Here is a 14,675-nt window from a genome sequence, read left to right on the forward strand (position 1 = left end):
TTAAACAACAAATTTTAATTGTCTCATAGTTCTGGAAGCTAGAAGTCTGAAATCTTGATGTCGTCAGGGCTGGTCCCTTCTGAAGGCTGTGAGGGAGCAATCTCTCCAGGCCTCTCTCCTTGGCTTGTAGAGGTTCATTTTCATATTCATATGGGACTCTTCTTTGTGCCTGTCTTCTTCACATTTCTTCTTCTTATTAAGAACCCACCCTAACAGCCTAATTTTAATTTGACTACCTGTGAAAAGGCCTTATGTCTAAATAAGGTCACATTCTGAGGTGGTGGCGGTTAGGATTCAACACACGAATTTCAGGGGGACACAATTCAACCCACAACAGTATGTAAAACATATTAGCAATGCCTAAAGTTATCTATCTTCTCTTTAGAAAGTTGTAAATAATAGAATTTTCTGTCACTTATATGCTCTCCAGTGTTGTGGGTAGTATGTCAACATGAATCTATTTGATAAGGGTCTCAGCTAAGAAGAGGATGTAAAAACATGCACCAGTAGTAAATTCACATTGTTTCCATGTAGGCATCAGAACCCCCAGAAGACCTCGGGTGTGCCCTGAAGCCTGAGAGCACAGAGGCAGTGTATGGAGCAGCCACTGTGGAAGTGGACATGTCTGCATCCATCACACTGCAAGTACTGGTCAACACCCCGGGGAACATTTCCTGTCTCTGGGTCTTTAAACACAGTTCCCTGAATTGCCAGCCCCACTTTGATTTACAAAACAGGTAAGTGGGGGAGAGCGGGTGCACCCACAAGGATTTTTGGAGAGAAACTTCCTTGTCATAGAATGTAGTTCATATGGAGTTTTTTTTTTTTTTTAATTTCTATCCATATCCATTGTGACTCTTAACTCCAGTGAAATATGAACTAAAAAATATAGTCCTGGCATGAATGCATGGCATTATGTATTTATCAAACGTATAGAATGTATAACACAAAAAGTGAACTCTAATGTAAACTACGGACTTGAGTTAGCACGAGTATCGGTTCACTGATTGTAACAAATATACCATACCCAGGCAAGATGTTAATAATAGGGAAAACTGTGTGTGCAGGGGAAACATATGTGGGATCTCTCTGTACTTTCCATTCAGTTTTCTGTAAACCTAAAATTACTCTAAAAAATAAAGCCTGTTCACTTAAAAAATTATAGATAGATAGATAGATAGATAGATAGATAGATAGATAGATAGATGGAGTCAGGGCCTATGAAGGCAGTGAGTGGCTGGAAAAAATGTAAAACAAATAGTGAAAGAATATTTGGGATTTTTATGGTGTCTTCTTTCTTTAATTGGATCCTGTCTTAAAGATAAAAAGTTAGCAACTTTGCATTACATTCAACTTCTAGCCTTCAGAAGCTTCTTTCTGGGAAACGCTTGGGAAAGAACATTTGGTTTTAATCTATTTTGTTTCACAGTATGATGAGCAGAATTGCCGGTGATAGCCACAAAGTATTTTAGTAAGAAATCGATCTTGCATAGGAGGAACATTAGTCTCACGATGCAGAAAAATATCTTAGCCCAAAACTGTGGTTTAACAGCCAAGTCTGTACCTAATTCTGTGCTGATTGCTGCCCCCTGCTGTCCAGGTCCTTCTGGCTAAGACCAGGTAGGGGCAGGAAGAAAGAGGCACAAGTCGTTCAAATGCCCACTCAATCATTCTAAGGCTACTCTTCTCTCTAATTCTTGGGGCTTTTCTGGTGTGCCATGGTGTAGAAGAGCACTGTCTTTCCGGGAACAGTGAAGTAGGCGGTACCCAAATGGCCTACAGGGGGTATCCTGCTTGCCCCAGGTTTGGGGAAACAGCTCTGTGACTGACTTGTACCAAGTGTTTGCATTTGTTTCTTGAAGGTCAAATAAACTTATAATTTTTTAGGACATAGTGGCTGTGAATCTGAAGTTTGCTTCTAAATCTTAGGACACATTCGTTTTCCTTTCCTCTTTTGAGAAAGTATTGCTCACTTCTGTTTTTTTGTTATCTGTACCTTGGGGTTAAACCAAAGCGCACTTCTATTAAAATTTTTGGCTTAAAGAAATGTTCTGGAAATTGCATTAAGACTTTATGCCACAACAGTTTTTACTGAATTGACACCAAAAAGCAAATGGTGGTTCTTTTCATTCCATGAGAGGTTGCCTTTTTTGATTTAGGCCAACAGTCCCATCTGTTAGTCTTCATCATAGGTCTTATGTGGATTAATTAACTTAGTACCAAAACTATTCAGCAACTTTTCCACAGTAGAGAATTATAGAAACTTCTCTCTGGACTCATGGCCAGAAAGCTTGAACATCTAGGCTTTGATCACTGTCTTGCAGTTTTGGATGATACACATAAGAGTTCACAAATGCTACCAGGCGAATGAATGATTTGGCGAAAGAGAGCACATCACCGGAATATCTGCAGGCACAAGTCAAATATGTATCCTACTAATTTACTGTCAATATGATGCAAGCACAAGTATTCTAGAACCAAGCAGCTCAGAGCTCTGCTGAAAGGGGAGCGTCTCTGAGATAGGGCATCTGGATTGCCTGGGGACCTTGTTCAAATGCAGATCCTGATTCAATAGGTCTGGGCGGGGCCTGAGAGCTGCAGTGTGTGTCAACTCCCAGGGGAGGCTAACACCGTTTGGGAAATTCTACACTTTGAGAGGTTATGATTTAAAGGTCAGAGAGTGTACATTTAAACCCAACATCACTCAACAAACTACTCGAGAATATTGTAAGCTTTCACGAGAGCCGGTCTCACTGAACACATCGAAGTTGTTTCTTTGAAGAGATTGCTCCCAGCCGAATGTATCTCTAACAAGTATCTAAAAAGTTAAAAGTGCAAACACTGAGGCATCTTTCTCCTTACATATGTGATTTTTTTCCTTCACAGAGGATAATGCCTCGTGTTAGATTTTGCTGGAATTCTTTCATCTACACGGACACACTAAACAGAATGTTCTTTATCTGTGCACCCTGCTTGTACACTCATCTGGGTCTGCAAGTGGGGAACCGAGACTGGTGGCCAGGTGATTGAGCAATGTGACGGCGGGGGTGCTCATCATTGAAGGGAACGGTCTGCGGCTGTCGGTTGGAGCGTACCCCCAAGCCTATGCATTTGGGAACACGCTTTCCCCCCAAGAGGCTTGAGCAGCACAAGGCAAAGGTGCTGGAACAGAGGTCACTCCCTCCGACGGGAGGGACTGGATAAAAGTCAAAGGCAACCTACCAGGGCTCAGGCGGAATGAGAAGCTGTGCTCTCTACAGAGCAGCCAGCCAGCCCCCAGGTCACAGTCAGAGATGGAATGTGGGTGCCACCGAACCGCCTGCTGACTCAGGATGAAATCTTATGTTTTACTTTCACACGTTTTCCAAAATAACCAGTTCTCTCTTTCTTTTTCTTTTTCTTTTTTTTTTTTTTCAGAGGAGTTGTTTCCATGGTCATTTTGAAAATGACAGAAACCCAAGCTGGAGAATATCTACTCTTCATTCAGAGTGGAGCTACCAATTACACAATATTGTTTACAGTGAGTATAAGAAGTAAGTGCTCCTTGCTACTCTGTATTCACAATATTCCAAAGGAGTGGTTTAGAACCTATGAACTTTTTACCAGCTGTTCTGGACACAATATTCAGGTGTCCTTTGATATGTAGTTGAATGGATTGAATTCACTTCCACCATCCATATAACCCATGCAGACTCTCTGACATGACCTGTGGGCTATCAGAATGAGCACTCTTGAAAACCCAGGACATTCTCTATTCTGGTCTCCACCTACCCCTGTTTTTTTCAGTGACACATGACTGCCAGGGAAGAAATGGAAAACATTTTGACCTTGACCTTGCAGGCAAAAGTCCTGGACTCTTATTCTGGATCTGTTACTACCACCATTTGGCAGGTCACTTAATCTCTCTGAACATCAAATTTCTTATCTGTAAAAAGGGGATAAAAATACGAACCTCCAAGGATTATAAGATCTTCACATCATCCAGTAGAGCTCTCTGAGATGTGAAAATGTCTGTGCCTGCTCTAACAAGGTGGGCACTGGCCACATGTTGCTACTGAATACTTGAAATGTGGCTAGTGTGACTGTGACTGAGGACCAAGGTGTTAATTTTATTCATGTTAATAAGTTAAAAATGGAACTTAAATAACCACATGGAGTTGGTGGCTACTTGATTTACACAAACACTAGATCACAGGGTACCTGGGTGGCTCTTAAGCGTCTGCCTTGGGCTCAGGTCATGATTCCAGATTTCAGGTCATGACTCCTTGGGCTCAGAGTCAGGCTCCCTGCTCAGTGGGGAGCCTGCTTCTCCCTCTCCTCCCTGCTTGTGCTATTTCAGACACTATCTCTGTCTCTCTCTCAAATAACCAAATAAAATCTTTAAAAACAAAACAAAACAAACCCAACAAATGCTAGATGTCTATGCAAACCATCAGGAACAATCCAAATGTGCTTACCCACGGAGGCCACTGTGCAGTTGGCAGAATCAGCACCTGCATGGGCCTTCTGGCTTCTTGTTTCCTCCCAGTTATGCACAGACTCAGCACTGTATACACCGAACACTTCACCTCACATGATGTGCAGGGACTAGAGGCAGGTGCCTTCATATAGGTTTCACTGCCTTTAGGGGCCGAGGCAGTGCTCCCAAAACTCTGGCCTATGGCATTTTTTTAAAAGAGATTTTATTTATTTATTCATGAGAGACTCATACACACACACACAGAGAGAGAGAGAGAGAGAGAGAGAGAGAGTGGTAGAGACACAGGCAGAGGAAGAAGCAGGCTCCATGCAGGGAAGCCAACATAGGACTAAAATCCCGGGACTCTAGGATCACGCCCTGGGCTGAAGGGAGGCACTCAACCACTGAGCCACCCAGATGCTCCTGTGCCATTTTAAATTAGGTTCCCTGGACACACCTCAGTACTAGGCCCTCTCTTCCTTGTCAGTGACTCGAAGGCACAGAAAGCCAAGGTGTGGCACATGAGCATCCAGCCCAGGAGGTGTCCTGGCTCAGAGATGACCACAGACCATGTTCTTTTTTAATTTTTTAAAAATTTTTATTTATTTATGATAGTCACACAGAGAGAGAGAGAGGCAGAGACACAGGCAGAGGGAGAAGCAGGCTCCATGCACTGGGAGCCCGACATGGGATTCGATCCCGGGTCTCCAGGATCGCACCCTGGGCCAAAGGCAGGCGCTAAACCGCTACGCCACCCAGGGATCCCCACAGACCATGTTCTGCACACACCGTCTTCACTGAGGGGGTTCCACATGTACCATCCCATGTCCTCACAGCAATTCCGCCTTCACATGGGTGAGAAACCGGATGCAGTGGCAAGTGTGGTGATGGGCACAGCTAGAGACCAGGTCTATACTTGTCTGCACCACGCTGCACTTGTCTTGTGATCATAGCTGCTAACAGAAGGAGCACTTCTGGCCATTTAGATACCCAGAAGTGTCATCTTAACTGGAGCAAGAGGTGGGGCAGTAGTTTTCTAAAATTAGCCTTTAAGGCAAAATCTGGTAAAGTCAAATTTGTCAAAATTTCTGAAAAGCCCTTCAGTTTACTCCAAAATTTATAGGACCAGAGGCCTAGAAGCTCCTAAATCAAGAGGTACCTTTGGTTTCTCTTTGATTTCGGTCTTGTTCCCTGTCCCCTCCTGAGTCCCTGACCCCCTCTGTGGGACAGTGGGTCTGTGTGCTTCAGGCTGGAAGACAATCAGAGATTCCTTGTTTGCTGTCTCACTCTTTTTCTTTTTTTGCCAAGTGTTTAGAGTTGAATTTGTGTTGGATAAGTGGTATCTGCTGTGTCTCTATTATAAGTATGGTATCTTCTTTTCACTTAAGGTTTACAGCGTAGAAATATGACAACTATTCAAGTAAATTATAACATTTTAGCATTCTGCTGGGTGGTGAGGTTTAAAAAAAATCAGATGGGGAAGACTTGGCAATAGTCAGTGTGAAAAAGAGGAAAGGGTTTACCAGCGAACCACAGGTTTAGGAGTAACCAGCAGTTAAGGCTTGGTTGCTAAAAAAGGAAAAGAAAAAGGAAGGAAAGAAAGGAAAGCTGACTCTGGCAGCATTCATGAAAATGAAATGTCTAGATTCAGGAAATGAATGGATGATTATTCTTCTCAGATGGATATTGACAAAACAGAGCAACCAGATAGTGAAGAACTTGGAATTTCCTAAGCTGAAGGAATTGAGAATGTTTAGCACAGAGAAGGAAATATTTTGAAGATAGGAGACTGATGCCAAGTAATGTAAAGGAAACTTTTCTGGCTTAGGAGTCAGGGAACCTGGCCTAACTAGTTAACTAGTTAAAATACCTTGGGTGGGGAGGGAGCGCCTGAGTGGCTCAGCCATTTGGGTGACTGACTCTTGGTTTCAGCTTGATTCACAATCTCGGGGTCATCAGATTAGGCCTGCATCCAACTCCATGCTCAGCTCAGAATCTGCTTATCTCTCCCCCTCCCCTTGCTTGCACTCTCTCCCTCTCTCTCTCTCTCTCTCTCTCTCTCCAATAGATAAATAAATAAAATCTTTAAAAGATAATAATAAAAACAAAATACCTTAGATGGTAATTATCTCCCTTGACCTTTGTTTCTGATTTTCAATATCTGAAAGATTTTCATGTGAAAGTAAAGATACACATAACAATAAAATTGCTCTCGAGCGTAGAATTGGAACCAATGGTTAGAAATTGCAGGAAAGAGTAAAAGCCACCACATAGTGTAAAAAGATATCTGAAAAAAAAAAAAAAAGATATCTGCAATTCACATAATCAACAAAGGACTAATAATCAAAATAGGTAAATAGCTTCTATAAATCAAGAAGGAAAAAAAAAAAAAACACAGTAGAAAAATGAACAAAAGCCCTAACTAGGCATTTCACTTTCAGAACGTGAAACCTAAGTAGTCAATAAATATGTTAAAATAATAACTGAGAAATTCAAATAAAGACCACATTGAGATATCATTTTATCTCCTCTAAATTGTTGAAAATTAAATCTTATATGCTTAGTGAGTATACAGAACAAGGGGAAATCTCATGTCCTGCTGCGTAAGTTAAATTAGTACAACCACTTTGGAAAACAGTTCCCCTCTTAGGTATATTATTAAAGAAACTTATACACCTGCCTCAGTAGAAATGTACAGAATATTCTTAGCACCACTGTTGGTAAAAACAGCAACCTGTTAACAAGCTAAATGTCCATTGCAAGAAAATGGAATAATAGATGGTAATATATTCACCAATGGAATACTCTGTAGCAGCAAAGAAATAAAAATGATGTAGTATAGCTACATGCAAAATCACAGACAAATCTTACATAAGGTTGGATAAGAAAATGAAGTTACAGAAGACTACATATTGAGGGATACCATAACTTGAAGGTCAGAAACAAAATAAACTAATATATTGTTTGGGGACACATATCTATGTGGTGAAAATATTTTTAAAAGCACAGGAATGATAAACACAAATTCAGGATAAAGGTTACCTAGGGTTGAGATGGTGAGAAGCATAAAAGTAGATTCAAAGATATCTATTAATATTCCAGTTATTAAGTTGGATATGGATCTATTGGCATTTGTGTTTATTATTATGCTTTGAAATTTACACTTCATATATTCTTCTGTGTATGTATAAATATATATATATATTACATAATATTTTATTATAAGGCCAGGGATTGGAATTTAGAACAGGAAACCTTTCTTTTAAAGGAAAAAGTTTGTTGAAAAATGGAATGATCTGCCTTGAGAGGTAGTGAAGACCTCATGCTAGAGGGGTCCACACAGAGTGGAAAGTTTGTGTGCTAAGCACTGTGGGGAGCGGAGATAGGAGGAGGGGCAAGATGTGATGGTCCAAAGCGAATGGGAAACCGAACTGAATGTCTCAATTCTGTTCCAATTCTAACTATCTTGCTGTATTTCTGCATTTTTAAATCAGTATATTTCTGCCTACTTCTAGATAAAGTCAGGGGAAGAAAGTTGGGTCTTACATGTACAAGTATGGGTTTTAAACTTTATGTTATTTCTACTTTTCTTTTTCCTGTGCTAATCACCATTTGTATTTTTACACAGCTTCACCCCACTTAACTTCAGTTGTTTGCAGATTTATGAAATACCCCAAGAAATTAGCTAAAAGGATAAGTGCTAAAGTTGGCATTTCAGCCAAAGTTGAACTTAACATATTGGTGAGGAGGGGATATATTATCATACGTATTTGGAAGGGAGCAGAGGACACTGCTGTAGAAAATATTAACTTTTCTTAATGATGCAGGATTCTTTTTTTGAGGGGACTGCTAAGACAATTAGTCTTAAAATATTAAAATGTCAATAATTTATGATGATCTAGATACACTGCTTTACACATTAAGGAGACCTTACTTTAGAAAAATGGAAAATCAGGATGCCCTAGTCTGCATATCCGAGAGCATTCCAGAACCGACTGTGGAATGGGTGTTCTGCGATTCACAGAGTGAAAGGTATGACATCTATAGAGGTAATTGCTATTATCGCTTTACTTTTTTAGTCTTTTTCTAGCATAGTTGACATCACATTGTATGTATAAGTTGGCTTATCAGAAGAGTGGGGATGGGAAAGTACTTACCTTATGCTACAGTGATTGATACATGCGAGCCACATAGAAGGGCGGCTGACAGTGCTATGTGAATGTTTACTTTCATTTTTCATATGGGCCATAGCTAAGTTCCCACAAAGTGAGAATTCATGCAGTCTGAGCTAATACAAACTTACTAAACAATTTTTGCGAAAAATGGGACTAAGTAGGAGGGAAAAGAATAAAAAATTAGGTTACTGGGTGATATGAATGTGATCCCAAATTTTAAAAGAAGAGATTATTTGTAGATACATACGTAACATTCACATAGGGAAAAAAAGATAGGAAATCTACACACCAAAATAATAACAGTTGTTCTCTCAGAGTGGTAGGAATATAAACAATTGAAATTGTTTTCTTTGGATTTTTCTGTATCTTCCAAAATCTCTACAATGAGCCCAGTTATTGTTGTCTTATAATAAGAAAAACAATATCCTGAAGAAATGATATGTCAACAAAAGAAAGAATACACTTGACTAAAGTGATATGGGGAAGTAATCATACATAGGCTCAAAAGCAATCCTTGCTTTCTGAAAGGCAGTGGTTAAGGAAACTCTCAGGAGGAATCCGAGTCTGTTTTATGCTGGGGGAAGATGGGGAACCAAGGGGTGAAGGTAGAGGGCTGAGTGGGTGGGGAGCATGGGGTTGGGGATGAAGGGGGGAGGGTGGGGGATGGGAGGCTGAGGAAGTGTTGGGGGGCGGGTGGTGGTGGTGAGGGTGTGGAGTTGAGAGGGAAGAGGTGGTGGTGGTGGTGAGGGGGTACTGTGTCAGGTCCTGAGACCTCCTGACTTCCCTCCTGCGCCACACCTCACCTCTTCTCCATGAGCTCTACTGACTGGGATGACTTCTGCAAGTTTCTTCTCTTCCTCTCCCCTCGCTGTCCTCTTCTGGGCTTCAAAGGAAAGATACCCACCTTGTTAAGCTGTATTGAAACCTAATCATGCTTTTCCTTTTCTCTTGTCTTTTTTCCCTTCTTTCTGTCTTCTTTCTCCATTCTTTCTTTCTCTAAACAACAACAACAACAAAAGAGGTCACCAAACCCCCCTAAATTTAAACTTGCATAAAAATGTGAGTAATTCAGGGCACCTGGCTGGCTCAGTTGGTAAAGTATGGGACTCTTAATCTCTTATGGTGAGTTCAAGCCCCAGACTGGGTATAGAACTCACTTAAAAAAAAAAAAAAGTACATAATTCTGTCCAGTGTTATTCTATTTTTTTTTTTTTTAGTGTTATTCTAATTGGTTTAAGTAATGAGTAACTAACTAGAAACTTTAGATTTGGTTTTGCTTACCTTTTGACCCGCTCCTTTTTCTTAAACAGCTCTAGAACCTTTCACTTTGTTTTTCTCCTGCACATGCATTTATAACTTTAAAAGGTGTTTGGTCAGATGGCTATTATTTTCTAATTGCAGCTGTAAAGGGGAAAGTCCAGCTGTTGTTACAAAGGAGGAAAGCGTACTTCATGAACTGTTTGGAACAGACATAAGGTGCTGTGCAAGAAATGAGCTGGGCAGGGAGTGTACCAAGCTGTTCACAATAGGTAGGACCATGAGACTGGGTACTTCTCTTTTCAGTAACTATTCTTTAGGAAAAACCCGAGACTGACGGTGACTGCTTAGGTAATCATTTACCACCCGAGCTGCCATGGTTCCTTATGCCATTTAGAATATTATGAATTCTGGAGCTGCTGATTTCTTTATGAAAGGGTGAACAGTCTCTAAAGGATCCTTCTATCCAGGCAGCTCGTAACATTTGAGATGATAGGAAACATCTTTGTTCTTCAGAATGTTCGGGATGTATTTTGCAGTGAGGAAACAAAAACTCACCTGGTTTTCTGACTCAGGATGTTTTTGTCCTTCCAGATCTAAATCAAACTCCTCAGACCACCCCGCCACAATTATTTCTTAAGGTAGGGGAGCCCTTATGGATAAGGTGCAAAGCTGTTCACATAAACCACGGATTCGGACTCACATGGGAGCTAGAAAATAAAGCCCTGGAGGAGGTAATATGACAAGTTTGCATTCTGACACTGCAGAAACAATGAACAAATAGTACAGGTTGAAATCATTAAATTCAAACTCTGTTTTATTAAAATCTAGGGCAGCTACTTTGAGATGAGTACCTATTCCACAAACAGAACTATGATACGGATTCTGTTTGCTTTTGTATCATCAGTGGGAAGAAACGACACTGGCTATTACACTTGTTCCTCTTCAGAACATCCCAGTAAATCAGCTTTGGTTACCATCCTAGGTAATGCAGGCCGCTCACACAATCTTTATTGATCTTTTTAGTTGCTTTAGTGTGGAATGTGAGGTATGTACCGCAGATTCTGATTTCAGTATACCTTGGTATCAAAAAGCTGAGAACGAAACTGAATTAGAATAGTTTTGTAAATAGAAGCTGCTTATCCCCTTCCTTTGCCACTTAAACTGGGCTCGCTTGAATGCCACTGTCTTTGCGCTGTCATTGTAATGTGACCATCTGTTGGGGGATGTTTGTCTACCAACGGACTAAGTTTACTAAGGACCCTTCTATCCTTGTGGTCCAAAACCTGGCAGAGCACCTGCCAAGAAATAGGCACTTAATAAATTCTTGTTCTGAGAACCAAGGGTGATGAGCAAGGACAGAGCGAAGGGACAAGCCCGTAGATGCATTGAAATGGGGTGGACTGAATAGGATTTGAAAATCGCCACGCTTAAGTAATCTCAGATCAGGTGGCAGCCTCCAGCCATACTGAAAATGCTAGGAAATGAAGTGATTCTTGTATCAAACTAATACAGAAGAGCTCCACGAAGAAACCTGGTGAATACTGCTGGCTAGATTGTTTTATTTGTGCCCAAGATTATTTTACGTGGGATGCCTCACTCACTGAAAGAGCCCTTCTAACTCAGTAGAGGGCTTCCAAATTCTGGCAGTCCATCCCTCGCATGGGCGTGATTGGCTGGGCTAGGGGAGCCCTTCGATCCCTTGAAATTATTCACAAAATCTGGAGATTGATTTATATACATTTCTTTTGGGAAGAGGGTCAATTATTTCCATGCAATTCTTAGAGAAATCTTGACTGTAGAAGGTGAAGAACTTGGGCTCATAACTATGGCCGGGACTCCTGTATTTCTTATCTGACTATTAATTCTGCAGCAGGCCCACATTTGAGTTTTCTTACATTAAACTGATGAATAAAAATGTATTGTATCTTTTCAATGTATTTCCATCTGAATGCCATCTAATTTATAAATGTACTTTTTTTTTTTTAACAGAAAAGGGATTTATAAATGCTTCCAAATCAAGTGAGGATTATGAGATTGACCAGTATGAAGAGTTTTGTTTTTCTGTCAGGTTTAAAGCATACCCACAGATCAGATGTACATGGACCTTCTCTCGAAAATCGTTTCCTTGTGAACAAAGTGGCCTCGATGATGGGTACAGGTGAGCCAGCAAAGAGCTCAGGGGCCCACCAGGCTTAGCGCAACCCTCCTCTTCTTGCCCCCAGAACAGCAGTTTGGTATTACGTGTTTAGATATTATTGAGTTGAGGCTGAAGATGAGAAAAGAAAAAGCAGAGGTGAGGACATCATAACAGTCTTATAATCAGTTCAAATAGTGTAACCCACTGCACATACACACACAAAAAAAAAACCCCAGAAAGAATCCTATTAGTTTGAGTATGGTTCTGTGGCATTTTCTGAGTCACTAGATTGTTACTTCCTATTTGAGAGTACTGTGCTGTAGTGTACCGAATCTCCCTCTGCACGTATGCAGATGATTGAGGAAGTAAAACTTCTTAAAAACAGCAAAACATTACCTATAAGTGTATTGATTTAAATTTTCAAAAAAATAAACACAGAAATAGCCTAAGAATACATGCTAAAGGAAAATTTCATTTTCTTGGAGATTTATACAATCGAATTCAGGATTGTCTTATGGGAGAAACTCTTCGTTTCCTTTTTGGAAAACAGAAAACAAGTTTTTTTTCTTGTATTTTCTATAGTTATGACACCTCTTATCTCTTTGTTGTTGTTGTTTAAAGATTTTCATTTATTTATTCATGGGAGACACAGAGAGAGGCAGAAACAGGCAGAGGGAGGGACAGGCTTCCTGCAGGAAACCTGACATGGGGCTCAATCCCAGGACTCCAAGATCACGACCTGAGCAGGCAGGTCATGACAACCACTGAGCCACCTAGGTGCCTTCCTTTTTAAAAGATTTTATTTATACCCCTTATCTCTTAAACGTATGTAACATGATTCCATGGTAGACTCTGAGTGCCTGAATGTACTTGTCATCTCTCAAGTAGGTCAGTGGTCTAGAATAAATTGTTTCTCCACATGGGACCCATAAACCACTTCTATAGGAATCATCTGGGCAAATGTTAAAAATGTGTATTCCTGGCTCCCAGTCTAGTCATGCTGAATAATTGGGGCAAAATGCCCAGATTCCACATTTTTCGTCACCTCCGATGATTTCTATCACAGGTTTAGTTAGACATGTGTGGTGCAATACAATAGCTACCAGAATCATGTGGCTATTGAGTACTTGAAATCGCCCAGTCCTGATTAAGATGTGCCATAACTATAAAACACACACTAGGTTTTGAAGACTTAGTGTGAAAAAGAATGTAAAATATCTCAATTTTTATACTGATTATATGTTAAATGATAGTATTTTGGATATATTGTGTTAAGTAAAACCAGTGGTTACTTTTTACTTATTTTTCTTTTTTATAGCTAACTGGCTTGGATTATGTTTCTATTGGATAGCATCAGTCCAGGTGAAAAGAAAGAGTTGTTTTTTTAACCTTGATTCTTCTCTGTTTCACAATTAATGCGCTTTTCTTCATTCCCCAAAATGATTTATAACTGATCCTTGTTTGCGTTTTGAAAAAGAGCTGTAATGCAGAGTTTGCATGGAACCTTCTGTCCTCTCTTGCCCTAACCTCTTAATGTTCAGAGCATTCATTTCTCAGTTAATTAAGAGCACAGCCTTTGACCTGTGAGCTGACTGATCCCCACCTCCCTGACTCAGGGTTTCTCGAAAGCAGACTATCGACATCTTGGGCTGGATAATTCTTTGTTCTGGGGGTTGTCCTGTGCAATGTAGGATGTTTAGCAGCATCTCTGGCCTCCACCCACTGATGTCAGTAGCAACCCTACCCCCAGTTGTGACAACCAAAAGCATCTCTGGACATTGCCAAATGTTCTTGGTTTGGAAAAATTTCTGGGTTGAGAACCACTGACTCAGAGGGATCATTCTGTTGTCTATAAGCTTTTATTTGGAATTATCAAACTTTTGCAAGTAGGTGACCAGGGAGTCAGCTCCTGTCTTCCTAGTTGAATTGACCACTATGTTCAAAATGATATCAACATCCACTCCCTTCTTTGTATTGTGATCCAGTGTCAAAGAAGCTCTTAGTGCTGTGGGATTCTCTTTTGAACCTGATCCAAAGAGTTAGAGGATCAACTCAATTTAGTTCAACAGATATTCCTTAAATATCTTCTTGATGGGCTTGATGCTGTGAGGGTCTACAAGAATGAATAAGGTAATGTCTCTTTCTCTCCCCTCCCCAAATTAGACAGGCACATTCAAAGGCAAGAGGCACCTGGGAGATCATTTATTGCTCCTGTGCTGCTGACTTCTGGCACAAGCTCTTGAGATTTTACAGAGTCACTGATTAGAGGACCGTGCCTCTGATACATAGATCACAGGCCAATCTAATGGGCTAGTTAATTCTGTTTCATTCCATGGTCACAATCTGCACCCCTGACCCCAAGTAGTTATCCTGTAGAGGTAGCCAAATGAGTAAATCAAGACAGATCCCGATTCTTAGAGTGTTCTGTCTCTCTCATTCATAATTGTCCAGTAATATAGTTCCCCTCTTTGTGTATTGAATCTCACCAGTGAGTTTAGACACTGCTCCATAGGAGGAGAACTCTGTCACTTCTCTATCTTTATACAATATCTTGTTGAGGCAACGTATGTTTAATAAATGAATGAATTCGTCATGACCCCTGGAAGTGGTGATGCATAGCCTGGGCCAGAATGAATCAATGGCC

At 40.5% G+C, this 14,675-nt stretch overlaps 1 protein-coding gene across 1 annotated transcript in view; it reads left to right on the forward strand.

Moving 5' to 3' along the window:
* Window positions 1-14,675, forward strand: part of FLT3 (fms related receptor tyrosine kinase 3) — a 76,618-nt gene that overhangs the window by 28,573 nt on the left and 33,370 nt on the right. Inside the window, 7 exon segments of the mRNA NM_001020811.1 lie at window positions 535-737; window positions 3,418-3,533; window positions 8,362-8,491; window positions 10,036-10,163; window positions 10,486-10,625; window positions 10,723-10,876; window positions 11,884-12,052. Of these exon segments, the coding sequence (NP_001018647.1) occupies window positions 535-737; window positions 3,418-3,533; window positions 8,362-8,491; window positions 10,036-10,163; window positions 10,486-10,625; window positions 10,723-10,876; window positions 11,884-12,052 (1,040 nt within the window).

This window comes from Canis lupus, chromosome 25 (assembly GCF_011100685.1).
Source record: "Canis lupus familiaris isolate Mischka breed German Shepherd chromosome 25, alternate assembly UU_Cfam_GSD_1.0, whole genome shotgun sequence".
NCBI lineage: Eukaryota > Metazoa > Chordata > Mammalia > Carnivora > Canidae > Canis > Canis lupus.